General features: G+C 43.1%; 1 protein-coding gene across 2 annotated transcripts; it reads left to right on the forward strand.

Moving 5' to 3' along the window:
- Positions 1 to 602: 602 nt before the first annotated feature.
- On the forward strand, positions 603 to 20,192 carry LOC115154910 (RAC-beta serine/threonine-protein kinase-like). Of its 2 annotated transcripts, none has more exons than XM_029701622.1 (14): positions 603 to 935; positions 2,119 to 2,283; positions 2,481 to 2,609; positions 2,854 to 2,965; positions 3,178 to 3,325; positions 9,620 to 9,751; positions 10,184 to 10,249; positions 10,380 to 10,448; positions 11,629 to 11,751; positions 12,123 to 12,251; positions 15,065 to 15,279; positions 15,494 to 15,581; positions 17,372 to 17,474; positions 18,388 to 20,192. In XM_029701622.1, the coding sequence occupies exons 2-14, from the start codon at positions 2,238 to 2,240 to the stop codon at positions 18,465 to 18,467; spliced, it is 1,440 nt and encodes a 479-aa protein (XP_029557482.1). In that variant the 5' UTR covers positions 603 to 935; positions 2,119 to 2,237; the 3' UTR covers positions 18,468 to 20,192. The 2 variants fall into 2 exon arrangements, with proteins under 2 accessions (XP_029557482.1, XP_029557483.1); XM_029701623.1 differs by lacking the exon at positions 603 to 935 and adding an exon at positions 981 to 1,122.
- The last annotated feature ends 6,377 nt before the right edge of the window (positions 20,193 to 26,569 follow it).

A 26,569-nucleotide genomic window follows, 5' to 3' on the forward strand; every position in this document is an offset into this window, starting at 1 on the left:
ACAGTAGGCGGAAACACAGGGCAAGAGAAGAGAAATAGATGAACACTCCAGTCCAGTAGGTTGCGATGAATCCACCGTTTAGTTGGTTGTGATCCGCTAAATACAAATTTAAAGAAGAATATGTCCACAGCGATAACAATGGCCAGATATTTCGCCGGATATATAAATGTGAAGCATCCGTTTTGCGTTTCCACTCACTACCAAATTTGGTGAAGAGAGGAAGCTTGCAGTGGGAGAAGACGGTGTGGGATTAATTTTGGCCGACTGCACATTTTCCCCTCGATTTAAATATGAGATCTCAATAGAGTTTTCTGTTTCCGAAACTAAAATCTGTAACAAACAGAGTGGACTACGCTTTGTAAACTTTACCCTTTGCAACTTTTTACAAAAATGCCGTTGTTTAGAAGGAGTGCAAGGGCGAATATAGTTATTGCACAAGCGCACTTTACAGAGTAGGTGGTAATATGCAAATAATGCTAGAACGCGCCAATAGGATCTCGCTCTCTCGTGCTTCGCTCTGACCACATCCTTGCTTCTTCTTTTTACCTCCTTGCTTGTTCTGATTAATTTCTTCCCATTGGAAATGAAAGGCTCTGGTATATCTTGGGTTGGTTAAAACAATGTTTGATATGCCTTCTTTCACAGGCTGACGTCCGTAAATACGTACCCCAATTGCGTCATTTCCGGTTGTAAGCTTTTTTGGGGGGGTATTCCTTATCGGATGTCCTGTAAATTACTGGATTGAGCCTGTAAAACAAACTGATTTAAACAAGAACAACGTGGAGAGAAAACAGCTTAGAAATACACATTTATACGTTTTACAGGTCATTTTAATTCAAAGAGCAAATAGCTTGCTACTGCTCTGCTGCGTACATACTAGAAGACTAGTGCACCCTGTCTCAAACACGCCACCGCAGAAAACAGTCGAAACTCAGGTAACGTTACGCGTTAGCTAGCTACACTGCAGAGAAAAAAAGGGCAACGCTACGTTAGCTGAGATCGCCTTGTTGTAACGTTGCAGAGTTGACAGGGTTCATCGGTGTCTACATTTCCCCCCCTAAGACCAGCCCATGGTGGGGAGTATTAATGGAAGTTAGCTGCTATAGCTAGCTAACGTAAAAGGTTACAGTAACAGTTAACTTAGAGTTTTTTTTATGTTTGTTTCTTCAATATTGGCTCAAGAGTAGCTAAGTCGCTAAGTTGTTGTCAAGAAGGTCAATTTGTACGTTACGTTTTAGTTTCGGTTGCGGGTGGGAAAGTGACAGGTGTTGTCGGTCCTTGTCCAAACATAGTTGAAGTTGGGCTTGTCAGCTAACGCTAGCTAGCTACTATGAGAGAGTTCATAGCTAGTGTCGTGTGTGCTGGTTACCAAAAACAGGAATAGCCGATCTAACGTTACAGATAGAAGTGTCAAGACAACATTTAGACAGTTTATGCCATTCCCTTTCAATTTACAATTTAAATTTAGCAAGCTACAGATCAACCATCCATTGATTGCCAACAAAACTGAGTAGTTATTGATTGGAGCCATTGCGCTACAGTTAGCTAGCTAACTTGAACTGTTTAGCTGTAGCACGTTAACGTTAGTTACATCAAGTTTCAGACTGATTTTTTTAAGCATGTCTTGACACTCAGCATCTCAAGTCAGCCTGAAACTTGATGTAGCCTAGCTAACTAATTTGCCATCTTTATTAGTGTCGTACAGTTTTTTTTACCAATAGGTTAAACCACTGATTTGACAGTGTCTGCTAGCCTAGCTAGCTGACCAATTCGACCTCGAATGCTCTCTGTACACCCATTGCAACACTTTCTCCCAGCCAGGCTCGTGTGCTTACTGGTACCCTCTGGCACATTTCTTTGATCTATCTGTTCTTGCAGCACCAATAAAGTCTTGCCCCAGCGTCAAATAAAAGCTATGCTAGATAAAAGTTGTAGTTTTTTGTCATTCATCCAGAAAGGTTTGGTGCCAGTAGTATTTTTGTCTGGAAAATCATATTGGATACAAAATGCTGTTGATCTCTGCTCATCTCTTCATAGGCTAGCCTACACAGACTGTCTTGCAAACTCATGTAGGCTAGCAGTCATTAATATTCCTCATGTTGTGGTTTGTTTGTCTAGGTGCTGGGTTATTGTAAACACTGACACCCTCCTGACAGTCCAAGTCACTCAGGCCCCCCTCCCTTAACCCCACCCGTTCCCCTCCCCTACCCCCTTTCACGACCATCCCACCCTTGACTATGAATGAGGTCAGCGTAGTCCGAGAAGGATGGCTCCACAAGAGAGGTGAGGACTCGCCATTTCTTATTTTTCACAGCAAATATAATCACTTTCAAAACACAATTTCTGACAAAGCCAGGCAGAGAGACAACCAATCCACGCTGTATGTAGTTGCCACTGAATGTACATTGTGGCTGACCTCGGACTAGGTTATATGAGAGTATTCAGGGGGTGTGTACTCAAGCCCACTTGTCTCTCTGCAGGTGAGTACATTAAGACTTGGAGGCCGCGCTACTTCATCCTAAAGAGTGACGGCTCCTTCATCGGCTACAAAGAGAAGCCTGAGCTGTCCGTCCAGAGCTTGCCCCCGCTCAACAACTTCTCAGTGGGAGGTGAGGGTCCTTCAAAGGGGGGACTTTATTGTTGATGTCCCGTGCTCTTGTCTCCGGCAGTGTTTGTTATTTTGCTGGGTGTTTAGAGCCACCTCTGTACATAACATTTAAATGAAATGTTTGTGTTTTCAAGGCTAGATGTTGCTTTGGGGGTCTTCACACACTTCACAAATTAAATGAGGTAAAAACACGGGATTGCGGCATTAAAACATTTGTAATGCCGTAATCCCCCCATTTGTCCCAGAATGCCAGCTGATGAAGACAGAGCGGCCCAAGCCTAACACATTCGTTATCCGCTGCCTGCAGTGGACAACGGTCATCGAGAGGACCTTCCATGTAGAAAGCAATGCAGAGAGGTAAGGAGGGGATAGGGGCAACTATGAGGTGTGAGAATGGGCCAATGGAAGGGGTAGATAAGAGAGCGGGGAGGAGGGGTAACAGTCTACATAGAGGTGGAGGGAGGGATGGATATGTTTCTGTGTAAGTCATCAGCAAAAGTGGTTCGGAGGAATTCTACAAGCTCACTACGGTGTAGTAATTGCACATTATTTGGCTGTGTGTGTGTCAGAGAGGAGTGGATGCGTGCCATCCAGGCAGTGGCCAATGGGTTGAAGGTGCGAGAGGAGGAAGAGCCCATGGACCTGTTTGGCTCTCCCAGCGACAACAGCAGCATGGAGGAGATGGAGGTGGCCATGTCCAAGACCCGCTCCAAAGTGGTGAGTGTGTTTCTATGACATGATAGACATGTTCACTCAGATTATTCTTCCAATATGGTTGGGTGCTAAATCCTGGTTTGTTTCTACCAGTGGCAGTCAGTGACATTTTTAAGATGAGGGAGGATGATATATTTTTTATGAGCATAGCCTTATTTCTATTACAGCATATTGGATGACTGTCATTCATATTCCATTCACCCAGCTCAATGTAACATCGATAGGTTTAGGCTACTACATGATACTAGAATTTTCCATATACATATGAGGTTGCTACAACCTAACTTATGAATGAACGTTTACAACGTAGGGGCACAGGTTGAGTGAGACAGTAACACATTCAATACCGCCTTGCACACTCTTGCCTGCATCTAGCTGATCTAGGGTGTAATCATTAGTCCAACAGTTGCAAACGAGAGATTCTATTGAACAAATTTAGGTATGTTTATCTCTGTTTCGTTCCATTTGCTTCTGTTTACGAAATGTTTTTTAATAGAATGTGTGGAATGAATACACCCCTGATCACACACAAACAATTAACTTTCATAGCAGCTACATACAAACCGCAGGATCATTTTGGTTGTAGAATTCCTTCTTGCATCTACGCACTCTCCTCCTCTCACCTTTTCCAAGCCAAACCTTCATATCATAACTGCTACACACAGCCTACATCGTTTTCACCATATCATATTACATTTTATTTGTCACATGCGCCGAATACAACAGGTGTAGATCTTACAGTGAAATGCTTACAAGCCCTTAACCAACAATGCTTTAAGAAAATAAGTGTTAAGTAAAAAATAGATAAGTAGAAAATAAAAGTAACATAATTTAAACAGCAGCAGTAAAATAACAAACAAAGCTATATACAGCGGTACAGAGTCAATGTGCGAGGGCACCGGTTAGTCGGGGTAATTGAGGTAATATGTACATGTAGGTAGAGATAAAGTGACTATGCATAGATTATAAACAGAGAGCAGCGGCATAAGAGGGGTCTGGGTAGCCCTTTGATTAGCTGTTCAGGAGTCTTATGGCTTGGGGGTAGAAGCTGTTAGACTTGGCGCTCTGGTACCGCTTGCTGTGCGGTAGCAGAGAGAACAGTCTATGACTAGGGTGGCTGGAGTGTTTGACAATTTTTAGGGCCTTCCTCTGACACCGCCTGGTATAGAGGTCCTGGATGGCAGGAAGCTTGGCCCCAGTGATGTACTGGGCCGTACGTACTACCCTCTGTAGTGGCTTGCGGTCGGAAGCCGAGCACCCCTGAGGGGCCCCCGTGTTGAGGATCAGCGTGGCGGATGTGTTGTTAACTACCCTTACCAGATGAGCTTTGTGATGAGCTTTGTGGGCACTATGGTGTTGAACGCTTACCTGTAGTCAATGCATTCTCACATACAGTTGAAGTTTACATACACAGCCAAATACATTTAAACTCAGTTTTTCACAATTCCTGACATTTAATCTTAGTTAAAATTCCCTGTCTTAGGTCAGTTAGGATCACCACTTTATTTTAAGAATGTGAAATGTCAGAATAATAGTAGAGAATGATTTATTTCAGCTTTTATTTCTTTCATCACATTCCCAGTGGGTCAGAAGTTTACATACACTCTATTAGTATTTGGTAGCATTGCCTTTAAATTGTTTAACTTGGGTGAAACGTTTCGGGTAGCCTTCCACAATCTTCCCACAATAAGTTGGGTGAATTTTGGTCCATTCCTCCTGACAGAGCTGGTGTAACTGAGTCAAGTTTGTAGGCCTCCTTGCTCGCACACGCTTTTTCAGTTATGCCCACAAATGTTCTATGGGATTGAGGTCAGGGCTTTGTGATGGCCACTCCAATACCTTGACTTTGATGTCCTTAAGCCATTTTGCCACAACTTTGGAAGTATGCTTGGGGTCATGACCCATTTGCGACCAAGCTTTAACATCCTGACGGATGTCTTGAGATGTTGCTTCAATATATCCACGTAATTTTCCTCCCTCATGATGCCATCTATTTTGTGAAGTGCACCAGTTCCTCTTGCAGCAAAGCACCCCCACATGATGTTGCCACCCACATGCTTCATGGTTGGGATGGTGTTCTTCGGCTGGCAAGCCTCTCCCTTTTTCTTCCAAACATAACGATGGTCATTATGGCCAAACAGTTCTATTTTTGTTTCATCAGACCAGAGGACATTTCTCCAAATAGTACGATCGTTGTTCCCATGTGCAGTTGCAAACCGTAGTCTGGCTTTTTTATGACGGTTTTGGAGCAGTGGCTTCTTCCTTGCTGAGCTACCTTTCAGGTTATGTCGATATAGGACTTGTTTAATTGTGGATATAGATACTTTTGTACCGTTTCCTCCAGCATCTTTACAAAGTCCTTTGCTACTGTTCTGGGATTGATTTTCTCACTAAAGTACGTTCATCTCTAGGAGACAGAACGCGCCTCCTTCCTGAGCGGTGTGACGGCTTTGTGGTCCCATGGTGTTTATACTTGCGTACTATTGTTTATACAGATGAGCATGGTACCTTCAGGCGTTTGGAAATTGCTCCCATGGATGATCTAGACTTGTGGAGGTCTAAAACAAATTTCTGAGGTCTTGGCTGATTTCTTTAGATTTTCCCATGATGTCAAGCAAAGAGACACTGAGTTTGAAGGTAGGCCTTGAAATACAGCCACAGGTACACCTCCAATTGACTCAAATGATGTCAATTAGCCTACCAGAAGCTTCTAAAGCCATGACATAATTTGCTGGAATTTTCCAAGCTGTTTAAAGGCACAGTCAACTTAGTGTATGTAAACTTCTGACCCACTAGAATTGTGATACAGTGAAATAATCTGTCTAAACAATTGTTGGAAAAATTACTTGTCATGCACACAGATGGCCTAACCGACTTGCCAGAACTATAGTTTGTTAACAAGAAATTTGTGGAGTGGTTGAAAAACGAGTTTTAATGACTCCAACCTAAGTGTATGTAAACTTCCGATCAACTGTAGGTGTTCCTTTTGTCCAGGTTGGAAAGAGATTGCATCATCTGTGGATCGGTTGGGGCAGTATGCAAACTTGAGAGGGTCTAGGGTTTCTGGGATGATGGTGTTGATGTGAGCCATGACCAGCCTTTCAAAGCACTTCATGGCTACAGACGTGAGTGCTACAGGTCAGTAGTCATTTTGTCAGGTTACCTTAGTGTTCTTGGGCACAGGGACTTTGGTGGTCTGGTTGAAACATGTTGGTATTACAGACTCAATCAGGGACTGGTTGAAAATGTCAGTGAAGACATGCTCGGAGTACACGTCCTGGTAATCCGTCTGGCCCTGCAGCCTTGTGAATGTTGACCTGTGTCACATCGGCTACGGAGAGTGTGATCACACAGCCGTCCGGAACAGCTGGTGCTGTCATGCATGTTTTGTGTTACTTGCTTCGAAGCGAGCATAGAAGTCATTTAGCTTGTCTGGTCGGTTTGTGTCACTGGGCAGCTTGTGGCTGTGCTTCCCTTTGTAGTCTCTAATAGTTTGCAAGCCCTGCCTCATCCAATGAGCATCGGAGCCGGTGTAGTACAATTCAATCTTAGTCCTGTATTGATGCTATGCGTGTTTGATGGTTCGTCGGATGGCATAGCGTGATTTCTTATAAGCTTCCGGGTTAATGTCCCGCTCCTTGAAAGCGACAGCTCTACCCTTTAGCTCAGTGTCGATTTTGCCTGTAATCCATGGCTTCTGGTTGGGGTATGTATGTACAGTCACTGTGGGGACGACGTCATCGATTCACTTATTGATGAAGCCAGTGACTGATGTGGTTTGCTCCTCAATGCCATCGGAAGAATCTCAGAACATTTTCCAGTCTGTGCTAGCAAAACAGTCCTGTAGCTTAGCATCTGCTACATCTGACCACTTTCTTATTGACCGAGTTACTGGTGCTTCCTGCTTTAGTTTTTGCTTATAAACAGGAATCAGGAGGATAGAATAATGGTCAGATTTGCCAAGTGGAGGGCGAGGAAGAGCTTTGTAGTTTGTACGCGTCTCTCTATGTGTGTGGATTAAAGGTGGTCTATAGTTTTTTTCCCCTTCTGGTTGCACATTTAACATGCTGGTAGAGATTAGGTAGAACGAAAGTTTCCCTGCATTAAAGTCCACGGCCACTAGGAGCGCCGCCTCTGGATGAGCATTTTCCTGTCTGCTTATGGCCGTATACAGCTCATTGAGTGCGGTCTTAGTGCCAGCATCTGTTTGCAGTGGTATATAGACGGGTATGAAAAATATAGGTGTAAACTCTCTTGGTAAATTGTGTGGTCGACGGTTTATCATGAGATACTCTATCTCAGGCGAGCAAAACCTTGAGACTTCCTTAGATTTCGTGCACCAGCTTTTGTTTACAAATATACATAGGCCGCCGCAGAAGACGCTGTACTATCCTGCCGAAAAAGCTTAACCTGCCAGCTGTATGTTAATCATGTCGTTCAGCCGCGACTCTGTGAAACATAAGATATTACAGTTTTTAATGTCCCGTTGGTAGGATATACGTGCTCGTAGTTCGTCTATTTTATTATCGATTGATTGTACGTTGGCTAATAGGACCGACGGTAAAGGTAGATTACCCTCTCTGCGACGGATCCTTACAAGGCACCCGGACAGTCGTCCACGATATGTCTTTTCCTCCTTCGAATGACGGAGGTGAGGGCCCTGTCGGGCGTCTGAAGTAAATCCTTCCCGTCCGACTCGTTGAAGAATTCCTCCAGTACGAGGTGAGTAATCGCTGCCCTGATATCAAGAAGCTCTTTTCGGTCATAAGACACGGTGGCAAAAACATTATGTTCAAAATAAGTTACAAATAACGCAAAAAAAACATGCACAATTGGATACGGGATCGTAAAACAGCAGCCATCTCCTTCGGTGCCATTTATTATCCATATTATATTAGCTTACGTCAAAGTTAGTCAACATAGCTACTAGAACTAACGCGTTAGTAAACCTGCTACAATCATGCAGTACAGTCATCAAGCAGTTTAGCAGTTACATCGGCAGGCCCCGGTGGCAATAAATTAATAAAACCAAAAGCTTACCTTGACTTGGAAGAGTTCCAGTGTTGGATAGCCAGCTAGCTAACATAGCATGCCTCTGTTTGATCCTGGTGTTTGAGTAGGCTAATAGCTAGCTGCATTCGCTAGCTAAGTCAAAGTGACAAAAACATCTCTCCTTTGTGTCAACTACTCACCACATTTTATGAACGGCAGTGCTAGCTAGCAAGCAGTAGCTTCTGCTTTTAGTACTAGATCCATCCTCAGATTTTTTTTATTGGGTGGACATGTCAGTTCATGCTGCAAGAGCTCTTATAGACTTCTGAACTTGAAATATCCTTGTTCATGTTGTGGAGGGAGAGAGGGGAATGCAGAACGTTTACGTTCTGTCTGAACATGTTATTGTTAGACATCAGGTATCCTATGGAAAGGAGAAGGCCCACAGTCTGGTTTCTACCCCAGAAGTTAATGGTTATCTATAGGAGGAATGTATGTTGGAGTCAATTAAGTTTGGATATGAGCCAGGGGCTTGGAATGTTACTGAGTAAGGGAAAGGCCATCACATGGTTGCGGTCACGGATAAGGGTGGAGAGCTGTGGATTAGTGAGGAATGGGTGCCGAGGTCAGGTCACATTAAGGGAGAAGGAACCGTTTATTACCCACATCACTTATTTTCATGCCTAGCAATAAAGATGTAATGTTTACCGAAGAGGAGGAGACTTTACCTAAAGTGTGGTGTGTATATATACACTTGTGCTGGTGGGAACATGTCTTTGTCTGTTCAGCTGTCTGACCCATTGGGTGAATAAACTTGGTTTGAACTTTTTATAGTTGTCCGTTTAGTTTTTACTCTGTTTATTTAGAACCTAACAGCCTGCTAGGTTTTAGAATTAAAGCAAATGTACCCTGAGGAGGATGGAAACTAGCTGTCCTCCGGCTATACCATGGTTCTACACAACAGAGTGCTGTTGAGGCTACTGTAGACCTTCAATGCAAAACAATAATTAATTATTAGGTGACCTGTGAATATATTTAGTATAGTTTGTGTTCATATGCTAGCTGGGGGGGTCCCCGACCTCCATGGGGCCCCCAACCAATTATAATTTTAAATGAAATGATTGGGGGGGATGAATTGACCTGTTCTGAATATTGGGTGGGGACATGCCCCCCCCATCCCCCATGGCAATTTTGTCTATGGTGTGAATGATCTGTTGTAAAGTATCATACTTCATCATCAATGTGTTTGGCTGGGCTAGGTTACCTAAGATGGTTGAATTTTCAACCCTGTGTCTGTGTTGTCAGACAATGAGCGACTTTGACTACCTGAAGCTGCTGGGGAAGGGCACATTTGGCAAGGTTATCCTGGTGAAGGAGAAAGCCACGGGGATGTACTACGCCATGAAGATCCTGCGCAAGGAGGTCATCATCGCTAAGGTAAAGAAATAGGCCTAACCTATACCACTTTATGGTGGTGAAGACTACTGGCCATCAATTTTATACCTTTGGTATTAGGCCTAATCTATTTAGTCCAATTGTCCTGTATAAGGCATTTTTAGGTGGTGAGTGGTATATTTAAGCAATAAGGCCTGGGGGGGTGTGGTATATGGCCAATATACCACAGCTAAGGGTTGTTCTTATGCACAACGCAGAGTGCCTGGACACAGCCCTTAACCGTGGTATATGGGCCATATACCACAAACCCCCTAGGTGCCTTATTGCTATTATAAACTGGTTAGCATTCAGGGCTCGAACAACCCACTTTATAATTAGTTACAAGCTAAGGGCTTAAGTACTCTGTGTTTTGGGGTTTATTGTTGCTGTGAAAGGCTGGCCCTCTGATCTGATTTTGTGTAAATGTGTGTCCAGGATGAGGTTGCGCACACGGTTACAGAGAGCAGAGTGTTACAGAACACCCGGCATCCCTTCCTCACAGTGAGTGTTCTGTGTTACTGTCAACTCATTACGTGTGCTGGTCCAAAACAGAACACCCACACTTGCTGTTTATTTATAGGAGGGCTTGCGGGATGGGAAATTGATCAATTGTCTCTTTCCACTCTTCCAGACACTGAAATACGCTTTCCAGACTCATGACCGATTATGTTTTGTGATGGAATATGCCAACGGAGGAGAGGTGGGTGTCCCAATGTCACACACACAAACAACATGAATGTGTCATTACAGTTTTATCAATTGCTTGAACACTGATTGAAACTGGTATCCATATGGCCAAAATAATATTTTAATTTTTTTTTTTACATACGTTTGTCATTTCACATTGTTTTCATGCTAAATGCAAATGCGAAACACTTTTTTGCAAAACATTTGACACAAATCTCCATTACAAGAGAGAAAAACCTAAATGTGCACCCCAGGACCAGGATTAAGAAACACTGATCTGATGAAATTACCATTTGATGACGAATGATAGTTTGGTGACATGTGTTCTAAGGTCTAAGGGTGTTAGTTTGTTTTGTAAAATAAATATTCTCATTGACAACTTAGATGTAAAGCTAGGGAGGATGGTAGCTGACTCTATAGCCACTCGTATCTGTCATATCTTTAATATGAGCATAGAGGAAAGTGCTTGTTCTCAGGCCTAGAGGGAAGCAGAAGTCATTCCACTACCCAAGAGTGGTAAAGCGGCCTTTACTCGTTATAATAGCAGACCTATCAGCTTGCTGACAGCTCTTAGCTAACATTTAGAAAAATGTTGTTTGACGAAATACAATGCTATTTCGCTGTAAACAAATTAACAAGACTATCAGCAAGCTTAGAGAAGGGCACACAACATGTACTGCACTGACACAAATGACTGATGATTGGTTGAAAGAAATTGGTAAGGAGGTTGTGGGAGCTGTACTGTTACATTTGAGTGGTCTTTGATAGCAACCTCTAACATATTGTGCATTCAGAGCTTTCTCTCTCATAGAACTGAGGTTTTTCTTTTAATGGAATGTTCTATAATGTCAAACATGTTAAGTCTGGTGTATCGCAGGGAAGCTCTCTAGGCCCTCTACTCTTCTATTTTTACCAATGACCTGCCACTGGAATTAAACAAAGCATGTGTGTCCATGTATGCTGATTGATTCAACCACATATGCGTCAGCAACCACAGCTAGTGTGAAAGGTATTTTAAGTTTTGATGGTGTTAGTGCATTTAGCAAGAGATGTTTTGTTTTGGCAAACACTTGCAGTTTAGTGGCTGTTTCAAAAATAGTGTGCAAGCAATCAAGAACATTTTTTTTATATTAAAGCATCTCAAATTAATAGTTTCCCCTTTTCACACTCTCTTGCTGTCTTTTTCCGTCCAGCTCTTCTTCCACCTGTCTCGGGATCGTGTGTTCACGGAAGACCGGGCCCGTTTCTATGGCGCTGAGATTGTATCTGCGTTGGAGTACCTCCATTCTCGTGATGTGGTATACAGGGACCTGAAGGTAAGCACTATCTGTGTTGATTTTGTCCTGCTCTTCGCTCCCTTCATACATCAAAGGATTTGTTTTTTCAAATTGTAATAATAATCATGCCTTATCATGTAAATTCTCAAGACGTTTACAAAAGTACCATTGACCATTCTCATAATTTTTGGTATGACTTGTGAAGCACAACTTTTTAAAATCAATTAACACTCGAAAGTGTGACCTGGATGGCTGATTTCCGTTTGCTAGCTAGCCATCAAGATCAACATATAAGTAGGTGTTCTGTCAGGGTGCAGACTGATTAACTTACTCAACTGTAACCTTTGATGATAGTGACATCACCAGGCACTCTGTTCTAATGTCTCATCCATCCTGGTGTCTTTTCTCAGCTGGAGAATCTAATGCTGGACAATGACGGACATATTAAAATCACCGACTTTGGGCTATGTAAGGAAGGTATCACGGACGGCGCCACCATGAAGACCTTCTGTGGCACCCCAGAGTACCTTGCACCGGAGGTGAGGGCACGTTGCTGGGCATGACTAGTGACCAAGCTAGTGCTACATTGTTATTCTTAAAAATAAATAACATACCTTATTTACATAAGTATTCAGACCCTTCGCTATGAGACTCAAAATTGAGCTCAGGAGCTTCTGGTTTTCATTGATCAGTGGGTTAACTGCCTTGTTCAGGGGCAGGACAGATTTTTTTTTTCCTTGTTAGCGTTGGGATTTCATCTAGCAACCTTCCAGTTACTGGCCCAATGCTCTAACCTCTAGGCTACCTGCCGCCCCTTGATCCAGGAGGGGATTGAATGTCTTTGCTGTAACCAATAAGCTTCATCTTGACAGCCTAGCCACTTAGCTAACAAGTTGGCAAACCAAATGCATAGTTGGAGCCCTGAGCTGCGTATCATTTATTTGACACATCTTAGATTTGTTATAGTTATGCGTAGAACGCACCCCCACAGCCCCGGCGAGGCTGGGGTGCCACCAACCCCAAATTATTGAAAATCATACTGTCAGTATTTCGAAATACCCCGGTATACAGTATAAACAGTTTATCGCCCAAGCCTAACTGGGTGTGTAGACTTTTGTTCCAACTCTAAATCAACTGCTCAACAGGACCTTGTTAAGCTGACTCGGGTGTGTTTGAGCAGTGCTTGATCAAAAGCCTGCACACCAAGTGACCTAGCTCTCCAGATAGTTGACCACGTGTTTTATACAGTAACAGTGCTGTATATTTGACTTAAGGCATTTTTTCACAGTTATGGTATTGAGTATAATTATACAAAGCTGGTATTGGTATCGAAGCTACAATTCTGAACACTTTGTTTGTCATCTAGCTAGTTTGTCATGATTAGCTCGTAGGGGTATCCTAAACAAATGCATATGGGCAAACCCATGCTTCATCCATCTAGCCTAGCCACTAAACTCAGCAAAAAAACAAACGTCCCTTTTTCAGAACCCTGTCTTTCAAAGATAATTCGAAAAAATCCAAATAACTTCACAGATCTTCATTGTAAAGGGTTTAAACACGGTTTCCCATGCTTGTTCAATGAACCATAAACAATTAATGAACATGCACCTGTGGAACGGTCGTTAAGATACTAACAGCTTACAGACGGTAGGCAATTAAGGTCACAGTTATGAAAATTTAGGACACTAAAGAAGCCTTTCTACTGACTCTGAAAAACAACAAAAGAAAGATGCCCAGGGTCCATGCTCATATGCGGGAATGTGCCTTATGCATGCTGCAAGGAGGCATGAGGACTGCAGATGTGGCCAGGGCAATAAATTGCAATGTCTGTACTGTGAGACGCCTGAGACAGGGCGGACAGCTGATCGTCCTCGCAGTGGCAGACCACGTGTAACAACACCTGCACAGGATCGGTACATCCGAACATCACACCTGCGGGACAGGTACAGGATGGCAACAACAACTGCCTGAGTTACACCAGGAATGCACAATCCCTCCATCAGTGCTCAGACTGTCCGCAATAGGCTGAGAGAGGCTGGACTGAGGGCTTGTAGGCCTGTTGTAAGGCAGGTCCTCACCAGACATTACCGGCAACAACGTCACCTATGGGCACAAACCCACCGTCGCTGGACCAGACAGGACTGGCAAAAAGTGCTTTTCACTGACGAGTCATGGTTTTGTCTCACCAGGGGTGATGGTCGGATTCGCGTTTATTGTCGAAAGAATGAGCGTTACACTGAGGCCTGTACTCTGGAGCTGGATCGAGGTGGAGGGTCCGTCATGGTCTGGCACAGCATCATCGGACTGAGCTTGTCATTGCAGGCAATCTCAACGCTGTGCGTTACAGGGAAGACATCCTCCTCCCTCATGTGGTACCCATCCTGCAGGCTCATCCTGACATGACCCTCCAGCGTGACAATGCCATCAGCCATACTGCTCGTTCTGTGCTTGATTTCCTGCAAGACAGGAATGTCAGTGTTGTGCCGTGGCCAGAGAAGAGCCCGGATCTCAATCCCATTGAGCACGTCTGGGACCTGTTGGATCGGAGGGTGAGGGCTAGGGCCATTCCCCCCAGAAATGTCCGGGAACTTGCAGGTGCCTTGATGGAAGAGTGGGGTAACATCTCACAGCAAGAATGGGTAAATCTGGTGCAGTCCATGAGGAGGAGATGCACTGCAGTACTTAATGCAGTTGGTGGCCACACCAGATACTGAATGTTACTTTTGATTTTGACCTCCCCTTTGTTCAGGGACACATTATTCAATTTCTGTGAGTCACATTTCTGTGGAACTTGTTCAGTTTATGTCTGTTGTTGAATCTTATGTTCATACAAATATTTACACATGTTAAGTTTGCTGAAAATAATCGCAGTTGACAGTGAGAGGACATTTCTTTTTTTTGCTGAGTTTACATCCTTTAGCCTACGGGAGAATGCTCATTGCTAAAATAACACACCTGCCTGATAATATGAACCCTGTAGTCTATAGCCTTTTTAGAGCCAGTCCTAAAAACCTATTTTTGCTAACATGGGCTCATTTCTGGAAAGGAATATTAGCAAGTGTGTGGTGTGCAGACCTCAAAATTGGTATTAAATTGTATTCCAAGTGGCATTAAAAAGGTCTTAAAGTTTAAAATTCTACTTCATGGAACCTGCAGATATCCTGCTTAAGATTGGTTCTCTTATCTACTGATTCTTCATTGTGTTTTTTTAAAAGTTAATCTTAACGCTGTGAGTATTTAGATAGGAGGTATGCTAATGTCATCAATCAATTGCCTATGGAACATTTTATTTTGAAGGCCCCAATAAAGTGACTAAGACTATTTTTTTTCCCCTACCTCCCTGCACGTCAAGGTGCTGGAGGACAATGACTACGGTCGCGCTGTGGATTGGTGGGGCCTGGGCGTGGTCATGTACGAGATGATGTGCGGTCGGCTGCCCTTCTACAACCAGGACCACGAGCGGCTGTTTGAGCTCATCCTCATGGAGGAGATCCGCTTTCCCCGGAACCTGGCCCCCGAGGGGAAGGCGCTGCTCGCAGGCCTGCTCAAAAAGGACCCCAAGCAGAGGTATGTCGTGGTGGGGTTCGGATATGGGTCTGTGTGACTGTTTGACTGGCCTGCTCAGGGAGGACACCATTTGTGTTAGGCTGGGTGTCTGCTCACGAAAGGTGTGTGTGTGTGCGCTCATGATTGCAGGCCCTGCCCACACAGCCCCTAATGTAGTAGAAAATACTGGTGAGAATCAAGCGGAGTTCTCTGATATCCTGTTGTTTATTGACAGGTTAGGGGGAGGACCAGATGATGCCAAAGATGTGATGTCTCACAAGTTCTTCACCTCCATCAACTGGCAGGATGTGGTAGATAGGAAGGTGAGTGAATGTAGGCTGATAGATTAGGGGTACTAAATCAGTCAAATGGTGGCATTCCAGGTCATTTTGTTTGTAGTTGCACTTGTTTGACATCAACTGTTGAATGACTGATTCCCAAATGACCTTGCATCATCAATAAGTAAATTAATTTGCCTTGTCTGAGCTAGAACGCCCCATCGGGCAGGAGACTATCACTTGTTTCTGTAGCGTGAGGCAGCTTGATGTAGAAGTACACCTCGTGCACCCCCTGGACAGGGTGCTAGTATTTCGCAGGGACTAAAGCAAATCCTTTTCCTTAATGCTGAGTACTAAGCAGAGAGGATCCCGAATCCTTTTCCTTGATGATTGGAATATGTTCAGAGACCCTAACGATACCATCAACAAGCTAACCACCTCCGTCGCCGGCTTCATAAGGAAATGCATCGGCGAAAGTTGTCCCCACAGTCAAGGTTCGCTGCTTCCCTAATCAAAAGCCCTGGGTTAACACAGAGGTTGGAGCTAAACGAAAGGACAGGGCTACTGCACACAGGGCCATCGCAGACAACCCTGAGGCTACAGCCGAGGACAGGAATAAGTACAAGACCTCCAGAGTCATCAAACGAGCAACAGGACAACATATGAATAAAGTAGGACTATAATACACAGGCTCCGACCCCGTCGCATGTGGGAGGGGCTACAGTCCATTACGGATTACAAAGGAAGACCCAGCCGTGATCTGCCCAACGATGCCTCTACCAGATGAACTCAACCCATTTTATGCACTCTTTGACAATAACAACACCATACCGTACGTGAGGGCTTCGATTGGGTGATCTCTCGCTCTCTCTCTGAGGCCGATGTGAGTAAGGTCTTTAATCAGGTCAACACTCGCGGGACCTGACGGTATTCCAGGGCATGTTCTCAGAGCATGCGCAGATCAGATTGCAGGCATATTCTCTTTGACTGAGTCTGTAATCCACACGTTTTAAGATGACCATCATTCCTGTTCCCAAGAACTCCAAGGCTTTATGCCACAATGATTACCACTCTGTAGCACTCACATCTGTAATTATGAAGTGCTTTGAAAGGCTGCTTATGGCACACATCAACTCCATCATACCAGACACCCTAGACCCACTCTAATTTGCATACTGCCCAATCAGATCCATAGACGACATCTCAATTGTATGCCACACTGCCCTCACCCACCTACGCTGAACAAAAATATGAACGCAACATGCAAAGTGTTGGTTCCATGTTTTATGAGCTGAAATAAAATCTCTGAAATGTTGCACCTTTTTTTTTTCATCCCTGTTAGTGAGCATTTCTCCTTTGCCAAGATAATCCATCCACCTGACAGGTGTGGCATATCAATAAGCTGATTAAACAATGTGATCATTACACAGGTGCACCTTGTGCTGGGGGACAATAAAAGGCCACTCTAAAATGGGCAGTTTTGTCACACAACACAATGCCACAGATGTCTTGTGAATGTGACATTAAAACTTGATACTAGTGCCAAGCAGAGAGGCATGAGGTCCCATTTTCAGAGTCTTTGGTATGACTCAACCTATCAATCTCCAGGCAGACACTTTAACCATAAGGCCACAGAGCTGGTTGCATCATAGATCGTTATTATTTGTAGATGGCAGTCAATCAGAATTAACCCACAATGCATCACACATTTGATGCTCTCGAACTCGGCCAATATCAATATGTTTTACAAGTCTTCTGAGATGGCATAGGAAAGGTTGGTACTGTGATGTCCACTTCTGAACCTTTTAGCCAATCTCTGCTCTCTCCCTCCTCAGCTGACTCCGCCCTTCAAGCCTCAGGTGACGTCAGAGACCGACACCCGCTACTTTGACGATGAGTTCACGGCACAGACCATCACAGTCACACCTCCAGACAAGTGTGAGTTTGCGTGTGTGCGTGTTTATGAGTGCATGAGAGTTTGCAAGTGTTTTTTATTAGTGTGTAGCTAGGTTTTCATCCACTTGGCGACAGATGTTCATGCGAATATTCTAGAATGTACATAAAAACAAAAGGAGCATCATGCTCATCACTGTGCACTTTCACCCCCCTGTGAAGTTCAGAACTTATTTCATCTGTAGCCTAAAAAATGGCATGCTTTCCCGAGTCGTACTGGGTGGACCACACACCATATCATTGTGTGACTCCCAAGTTTGTTTTGATATGGATATTTGAGCAGAAAGGCATTTCCACTGCCATTTCTTGCATAATTCATTTTACTGACACAAAAAGATCCAGGTAATTGCAAGGGACATCACGATACTTAGGTGCCGATATGTATTGTGATTCTCATGATTCTATACGCATTACGATTCGATGTTCCAAACATATTGCTCGAATAAAAAAACATGAGCAGGCGCACACCCATCAGCTCACGCACATGCGAAAACAAGTTTTTTTTGTTCAGTCAGGTACATAAGTGCTGAAAACAAAATGTCTTCCTATTTGAAAAGATCGAGAACAAGCTATGAATGAAAAATACTTTTTGGTGCAGGTACAGCCAACTAGCGATATTGTCTTTACGATATATCATCAAAAATAGTATCCCGATATGTAACTGTATAGATTTTTTTTTTCTTCCCCCTATCAATATTGTCTAGCGTATTTAGTTTGACATTTGTAAAGTTGACTGACAAATTTGCTGTTTCCATCACGTCTGTCGTGACTTTTGTTTATCCGACATATACTTTACTCGCATTTAAAAGGTTGGATGGAAACCTGATTTGTGCCACTATATGCCACCAGCAGGGACGTTGTTACAGCGCTGACACTGACTGTTTTCTCTGTTTTCCAGATGACAATCTGGACTGTGAGGACCCCAACCAGCCAGCACACTTCCCCCAGTTCTCTTACTCCGCCAGCATACGAGAGTGACAGTCTCCACCATACACACACACACACTGGAGAGACACACACCGCATCAGCTCACACACTCGCGTCCACACTTATAAAAAAAGACTGCAGTCTTGAGACACCACAGGCTGATGGATCTCTGGTTACAGCGGGGATCTAAGTGCCTAGGCTTGCAGCCATCTTGTCTTCTCAAACTTCGCCTACACTATGGTCATGCACAATTGCAGCCTGTGAACCGCACAGGACCTCAGTATCTCACGTCGTCAGCAGCAGCAGTAGCACATCAGCCATGCACAGGGAGGACTAGAACCTATAGGTGGCGCTATAGGACACTACTGCTCCTCAGATTTGAGGCACTGATCTCTCCATTTCTTTCTTTCTCTCGCTCTTTCTCTGAAACTCCCTCTTTCTATCTCCCCTTGTCCCTCTCACACTAACCCAGTAACTCACACAGCTGGGTAGAAGAAAAACAACTCAAACAAGTGATTCTTGTTTTCAAAAATGAGAAATATATTACACCCCCCCCCCTCTGATTGATTGTTACAGTTGATAAGGAGTCATATTTCTGTGATTTATTCAAGTGCTCTTTTTCTGGAACTAGCTGTTACCAATAGTGTTGAAGTGGTTCTACTGGGAAAGGAGGGGGGTGGGAGGTAAATTTGTGATGGTGGTAACAATTAAGATGTTTCTCCCTCAATGTGTTTGACTGTGTGCTTGGAGAAAAGAGATACAAAACTGAATGTGTGTATGTGTGTGTGTCAGAGTGCGGTCGTGTTGGTGTGTGCGAGCTAGCTGATTGACGTAAACTTGCCTGACGAGTATCAGTAGATTAATTTGCCACGTCACACTACACGGATGTTTCCGACACAGTGCTCAAGAACCTACTCTGGAATATGAGAAGATGCAGGACAGAGTACTACCATTTAACTGTAATTCAATGAAATGAACTAGTATTACGTTCTTGTTTCTGACTGATCGTTGTGAATAGAACAAGTGCTACAGCGAAAAGGAATGGGATTTAGGGAATCACTGTACAAGGTGTATATGTACATTTGTAAAACCCTGTTTTTAATTAAGGACTGGTCTCAACACCTCTGCTCTGAGACACACCAGCCATATGATTTACAAGGGTCGACTAGCACTTGGGCTGCGTTTACACAGGCAGCCCAATTGATATCTTATGACCAATCACAGATCTTTTTCAAAGCTGATCTAATTGGTCAAAAGACCAATTAGTGAAAAGATCAGAATTGTTCGACCTGTGTAAACGTAGCCTTATACTTAAGCAGACCTCCTTTTACTCAAATTATAAGATTTGTATGTTTTATTGTTGCTTCGAGCAAGTATTTTCTTTTTCTTTCAATTGTCATAAACACCTGCTGTACTATCAGAAATGGCCACACAGGTGTTGATGAGTGGATCAGTGACGGGTTGCCGTTCTGGTCACAACACCAGGTGTGTGTTGAATGTAATCACGCCTGCTCCTCGTTGCCTGGTGTCTCACTGCTGACGCTTGCTGGTCGTGACAAGGAGATCCAGGTTGTTCTCAAAAATGTTCTGTTAGTCATGTGAGCCTTGTGTCCATTGTGTGCCATTTTGAAATCATTTCTGAGAGGAACGTTTCTCTGTATTCCACCTTGCTGTTTCCCTGACCCCTTTGAAGACATTACTACTCTCATTTAAGAAAACCATTCATAAATGTCTAAATGAAAGTAAGTCTGTTTCCCCTGACTTATTTCAATTAAAGGATCCCATTGTATTTATTTTTTTTGTTTTATAGCGTGTGTGTGTGTGACACCTGTATGCATGACGCACCTGTCTGTTCAGGCTTGCATGTGTATTGTATAACCCCACACACACACACACACACACACACACGTAACATACTCACTTGGCGGGAACTGTAACAAGGCTCATATAGCGAGGATCGCTTCATGGCACAGACTACTCAGCCCCTCACACGTCCAGACCGTGTAAGGGGCTGACCCCCTTGGGTGCATGTTTTGGTTTTTGCCCTAGCACTACACAGCTGATTCAAATAACCAGCTTATCAAGCTTTGATTATTTGAATCAGCTATGTAGTGCTACTGCAAAAAACAAAACGTGGCCCCTGAAGCGATTTTTGTGAACCTGCTCTAGGCCTCCTGCCGCCTCGATGGTCAATTGTGTAAATTGTTGCAACGAGTAAAGGATCCTGCTTAAGTTTTTAGTCTACGCAAAATGAAAACAATCTTATCATTACTGTCAACATATCATTTCTTATACAATCTTCTACACACAAAACGGGCCCACTCACACAACTTCCTACACACACACAGACAGATTAAATAACACAGACCAAGAATCACAAATATAGCTGTGAGGAGCAATGAACGGGTTTCACAGGATGACGGAAAGGACACAATATCAGTTGGATATGCAACTTTGTTATATAAAAAAGCAAGCGCACTATCATGTAGGAACTATCTTTATGTGCAATCATCAGTCTAAACAATGTTCCCTCTAAACTGCATGTGTTTGTGCGTGGCTGTGCACCTCTTCCAGGACGGCCGCGCAGAAGAAATGCCAGGCTGCACAGACGCAAGACATTGAACTTCACTGAGTTGGTCACATTAGTTTGCAATACATAGATCAAAGTTTTTTCTGTGATCTAATCAACATATCAGCCCCTTTTCAATACAACAAACCAAAACAAATCTAACTTTGCAAGATTGAGTCTGACTTTGTTGTAGGCAGAGCCAGTGCGCAGCGGAGTGGAATTCTGTCGAAGGGTAGCCCGCAAGCCGGTCTTTCAATCACCTGCAAGAGAATGCACTTTTCAGATCAGCCACATCCACATTTGTGGAAATTCTTTGATTGTGAGTTATTTGCCCAGTTATAGATAAGTATATGTCGGCAATGGAGAGTTACTGCTTCCTACAAGAGGACAAAACATGTAGGCTACATTTCAAAATGTCTTTGAAAGCCAGTCAGGTAAAAAGCTTATGTCTTAAAGGAGCACTGTTGTATTTTGAGACAGGCTTGAATATTCTAATTAACAAATAGGCAGAGGGTAGCCTACATTGTCTAATTCTCTGTATGGTGATAATAATACATTTTATTTTCTAAGGTGGTTTCTTGCATCATACAACAAAATACCATGCAATTGACAGTCACCTATTTGGCCCATAGAGTTAGATCAAGTAAAACATCAATTATTAATGTCAAGCCCTTCATAATGGCAAAACATGTTTAAAAGTCTCATGTAATGTAGGCCTGCATTGAACACCACATATAGGCTACTGTAGGCTATATCAGTGACCGACCAGCTCAAATTGGTATTATGTAGCAAAATTTGAAATTTGTGTTTTTTACTTTGGATAAAAGTAGAGACTCAGAGCTAGATGGTATATCATACACTACAGTTGAGGAACAATGGGAAAGTAATTTTGCTTTAAAAGTTGATAAACTTGTAAACTCACTTTTGAGAAAATGTTTTGGTACTACTGGAGATTTTTTCCTCATTCAGCATTGTTCACACCCTCTTAAGCATTAGCCCCGCCCATCTCTTGAATGGTTGATCCAAGGTTTCTGTACTAACAACAGCAGTCAAGCACCCAAGCTAACTTGCTAGCTACTTCCAGACACAAATGAGAGAACAGCTCACTGAACATTACTCGTCCTAGCAGAGCTGGTTAGGCTGTTATGTTATCCAGAGCGTTGGTGACTGCAACTGTGCTGTCAGATTGTCCGTTCGTAAATTCAGAGCGTTTCGCTACGCGGAGCGTTCCGAGCGCACACTTTGCGATGAGTACGGTTGATCCAAACGTTCTGACCTCACAATGGCAGTCAAGCATCCAAGCATCCACACTGGCTAACGTTGGCTAGCTTGCTAGCTGCTTCCAGACACAAATGAGAGAACACCTCACTCTGACCATTTTACTCACCCTAGCAGAGCTGGTTATGTTCTTTTCATGTTATCCAGAGCATTGATGACTAACTGTGCTGCTGGCAAGAATTTCATTATGCTTTTTTTGCCGACATTTACTCACACCGGCCATATTCATCGGGTGTTGAGCGTTCGTAAATTCATCAGTTATTCTGCACTCTGGCACACAGACGAGAGTGCTCTGAAATCGGAGTAGACGAACGCACCCAAAATGCTTACTTGCATAGTGGAGTCTTTTGTTAAAACATGTAGCTAGCTAGGTAAACAATGAACCATAATCCCAACTCATGACGTTACTACCTTGAATGAATCTGCAGGTATCTAACCAACCAGGTTCAATGTTAGCTAGTTAACATTAGGCTGTAACTAGCCAAGCAAATGGCTCTGAGATATGAATAATAAGATCATACACGTAACGTTAGCTAGCGAGCCAGCCAGCTAACATTAGCTAGCTAGCTAACAGTACACTTTAACTTGAAATGATAAAGAACTTTGTCAAAATTAGAAACACATAATATCTGAAAATGTATCTAGCTAGACTATCTTACCTGTATATATCATGGTTGGACGCTTCTCCCTGTCCCGGATACCATGGTTGCCCTTATTCTGAAGATGTAATCCAGTGACAGTCATTTTCTCCATCTCCTTAGCTATCATATTCTAATTCCACTGATTTCAAAACTTTAAAAAATATATTTTAGAACAAAGCTGTAACATAACAAAAATAACATCAAATTCAGGTGTTGGATGTTCACTGTATTACAAGGAACAATAGCAGGTCTATTTCCCATCCCCAGCTGGCATATTCAGTCTGTTCACAATTCACCTGTACGAACATAGCGGATCTCAACCCCCGACAACAGAAAGAGTTGGCCGCTACTATCCGAGAGATTGTTTGTCAGGAAATTACCTCTGCCTTCGACTTGCAATTAAAACCAATTAATTAATCTCTTGCACCACTCACTTCTAAAATAGATATCTACTCAACTAAAGTGGAAAGTTTGGAGACAGCAGCCAACGTGACAGATTGTTGACTCCATGACCTGGAAACAGTGCAAACTAAGCTAGAAGGGGAAATTAATCTCCTAAAAATAATCACTCTAAAATCATTCCTGTAAATTCAATGTGCGGGTCACAAGACATGAAACTGATGTGGAACCCAACTTCTTTTATGAGCAAACTTTTCTATGAACTGTTTGGGCAGGAGAAGCTGGGTCCCATGCCGGTGATGGACATTGGGTCCTCTCCGGGAACGGAGTTCGGTGTGTGATTGTACAAATCCACAATTTTGAAGTCAAATGGCAAATTGCTCGCCAGAATAGGATCAGCATCTACCCAGATCTGAGTGCCAAACTGCTGAAAGAGAGAGTGACATACAATGATCTGAGATCTGAGCTACGCAAGCTAAACCTGAGATGCGGATTCACCCACTCGGCAAAACTAATCTTGGCTTTCCACAATACAAAACACACACGTTTTCCACTGCCAAGGAGGCTCGAAACTTTTTTGAGAAGCACATCAAGCCCAACACACAAGGGGACGAGCCGACAGATCTAGGCTAACCCAAATTTGACTGGCTCAATATTCAGGTAAGCTATCCACGCACAATCACGCAGCCTTGGCATTGAAGATGCCCTCAGGATAAGTCAATGAGGACATTCCCTCAATTGAGTAAAATGAACAGTATTATTATTATTGCTGAACATTGGACTTCGATATTATTATATTGCTTTTGGTCCAGGACATTTAGACAATGATGACTAACATATTGAAGTGTCTATGGTTGTTCCTTGTAGGACTACAGCACATTGCATCCCTATGAGCTAAACTGTTTAGGAAAGATAGCCAGTCCCATATGGGCTACCACATTTTTTTTCTTCTAATGAAGGCTGTCCCCCTCCATTTACACTGCTAAATGTATCTCTCAGGGAGGACTTGGCCTGTAGACCATGATTAATTATGATGAACATCTATACTGAACAAAAATATGAACGCAACATGTAAAGTGTTGGTCCCATGTTTCATGAGCTGAAATAAAAGATCCCAGAAATGTTCCATATGCACAAATCCATCAAATCAATCAAATATATTTACAGTTGAAGTCGGAAGTTAGGTTGGAGTCATTAAAACTCGTTTTTCAACCACTCCACAAATTTCTTGTTAACAAACTATAGTTTTGGCAAGTTGGTTAGGACATCAACTTTGTGCATGACACAAGTCATTTTTTCAACAATTATTTACAGACAGATTATTTCACTTATAATTCACTGTATCACAACTCCAGTGGGTCAGAAGTTTACATTGACTGTGCTTTTAAACAGATTGGAAAATGCCATAAAATGTCATGGCTTTAGAAGCTTCTTATAGGCTAATTGACACTATTTGAGTCAACACTAAGTATTTCAAGGCCTACCTTCAAACTCAGTGTATCTTTGCTTGACATCATGGGAAAATCAAAAGAAATCAGCCAAACCAATTGTAGACCTCCACAATTCTGGTTCATCCTTGGGAGCAATTTGCAAACGCCTGAAGGCACCACATCCATCTGTACAAATAATAGTACGCAAGTATAAACAGCATGGGACCAAGCAGCCATCATACCGCTCAGGAAGGAGACGCGTTCTGTCTCCTAGAGATGAAAGTACTTTGGTGCGAAAAGTACAAATCAATCTCAGAACAACAGCAAAGGACCTTGTGAAGACGCTGGAGGAAACAGGTACAAAAGTATGTGTATCCACAGTATAACGAGCCCTATATCGACATAACCTGAAAGGCCACTCAGCAAGGAAGAAGCCACTGCTCCAAAACCGGACTATGGTTTGCAATTGCACATGGGGACAAAGACCATACTTTTTGGAGAAATGTCCTCTGGTCTGATGACACAAAAATAGATCTGTTTGGCCATAATGACCATCGTTATGTTTGGAGGAAAAAATGGGAGGCTTGCAAGCCGAAGAACACCATCCCAACCGTGAAGCACGGGGGTGGCAGCATCATGTTGTGGGGGTGCTTTGCTGCAAGAGGGACTGGTGCACTTCACAAAAAATAGATGGCATCATGAGGAGTGAAAATTATGTGGATATATTGAAGCAACATCTCAAGACATCAGTCAGGAAGTTAAAGCTTGGTCACAAATGGGTCTTCCAAATGGACAATGACCCCAAGCATACTTCCAAAGTTGTGGCAAAATGGCTTAAGGACAACAAAGTCAAGGTACTGGAGTGGCCATCACAAAGCCCTGACCTCAAACCTATAGAAAATTTGTGGAAAAACTGAAAAAGCATGTGCGAGCAAGGAACCCTACAAACCTGACTCAGTTACACCAGCTCTGTCAGGAGGAATGGCCCAAAATTCACCCAACTTATTGTGGGAAGCTTGTGGAACGCTACCCAAAATGTTTGACACAAGTTAAACAATTTAAAGGCAATGCTACCAAATACTAATAGAGTGTATGTAAACTTCTGACCCACTGGGAATGTGATGAAAGAAATTAAAGCTGAAATAAATCATTCTCTCTACTATTATTCTGACATTTCACATTCTTAAAATAAAGTTGTGATCCTAACTGAACTAAGACAGGGAATTTTTACTAGGATTAAATGTCAGGAATTTTGAAAAACTGAGTTTAAATGTATTTGGCTAAGGTGTATGTAAACTACCGACTTCAACTGTATAAGCCCTTTTTTACATCAGCCGATGTCACAAAGTGCTGTACAGAAACCCAGCCTAAAACCCCAACCAGCAAGCAATGCAGGTGTAGAAGCACGGTGGCTAGGAAAAACTCACTAGAAAGGCCAGAACCTTGGAAGAAACCAAAAAAGGAACCAGGCTCTGAGGGGTGGCCAGTCCTCTTCTGGCTTTGCCGGGTGGAGATTATAACATGGCCAAGATGTTCAAATGTTCATAGGTGACCAGCAGGGTCAAATAATAATAATCACAGTGGTTGTAGAGGGTGCAACAGGTCAGCACCTCAGGAGTAAATGTCAGTTGGCTTTTCATATCTGATCATTCAGAGTATCTCTATTGCTCCTGCTGTCTCTACAGAGCTGAAAACAGCAGGTCGGGACTGGTAGAACGTCCGGTGAACAGGTCAGGATTCCATAGCCGCAGGCAGAACAGGCCAAGATGTTCAAACATTCACAGATGACCAGCAGGGTCAGATAATAATTATCAGTGGATGTAAATGTCAGTTGGC

This window comes from Salmo trutta, chromosome 19 (genome assembly GCF_901001165.1).
Source record: "Salmo trutta chromosome 19, fSalTru1.1, whole genome shotgun sequence".
In the NCBI taxonomy this organism is placed as follows: domain Eukaryota; kingdom Metazoa; phylum Chordata; class Actinopteri; order Salmoniformes; family Salmonidae; genus Salmo; species Salmo trutta.

Bases quoted from the DNA above. Each gene is read 5' to 3' on its own strand.
- LOC115154910 (XM_029701622.1), top strand. From the start codon at position 2,238: ATGAATGAGGTCAGCGTAGTCCGAGAAGGATGGCTCCACAAGAGAG. The intron at 2,284-2,480 runs GTGAGGACTCGC...GTCTCTCTGCAG, and splicing joins AGGATGGCTCCACAAGAGAG to GTGAGTACATTAAGACTTGG. The intron at 15,582-17,371 runs GTGAGTGAATGT...CTCCCTCCTCAG, and splicing joins AGGATGTGGTAGATAGGAAG to CTGACTCCGCCCTTCAAGCC.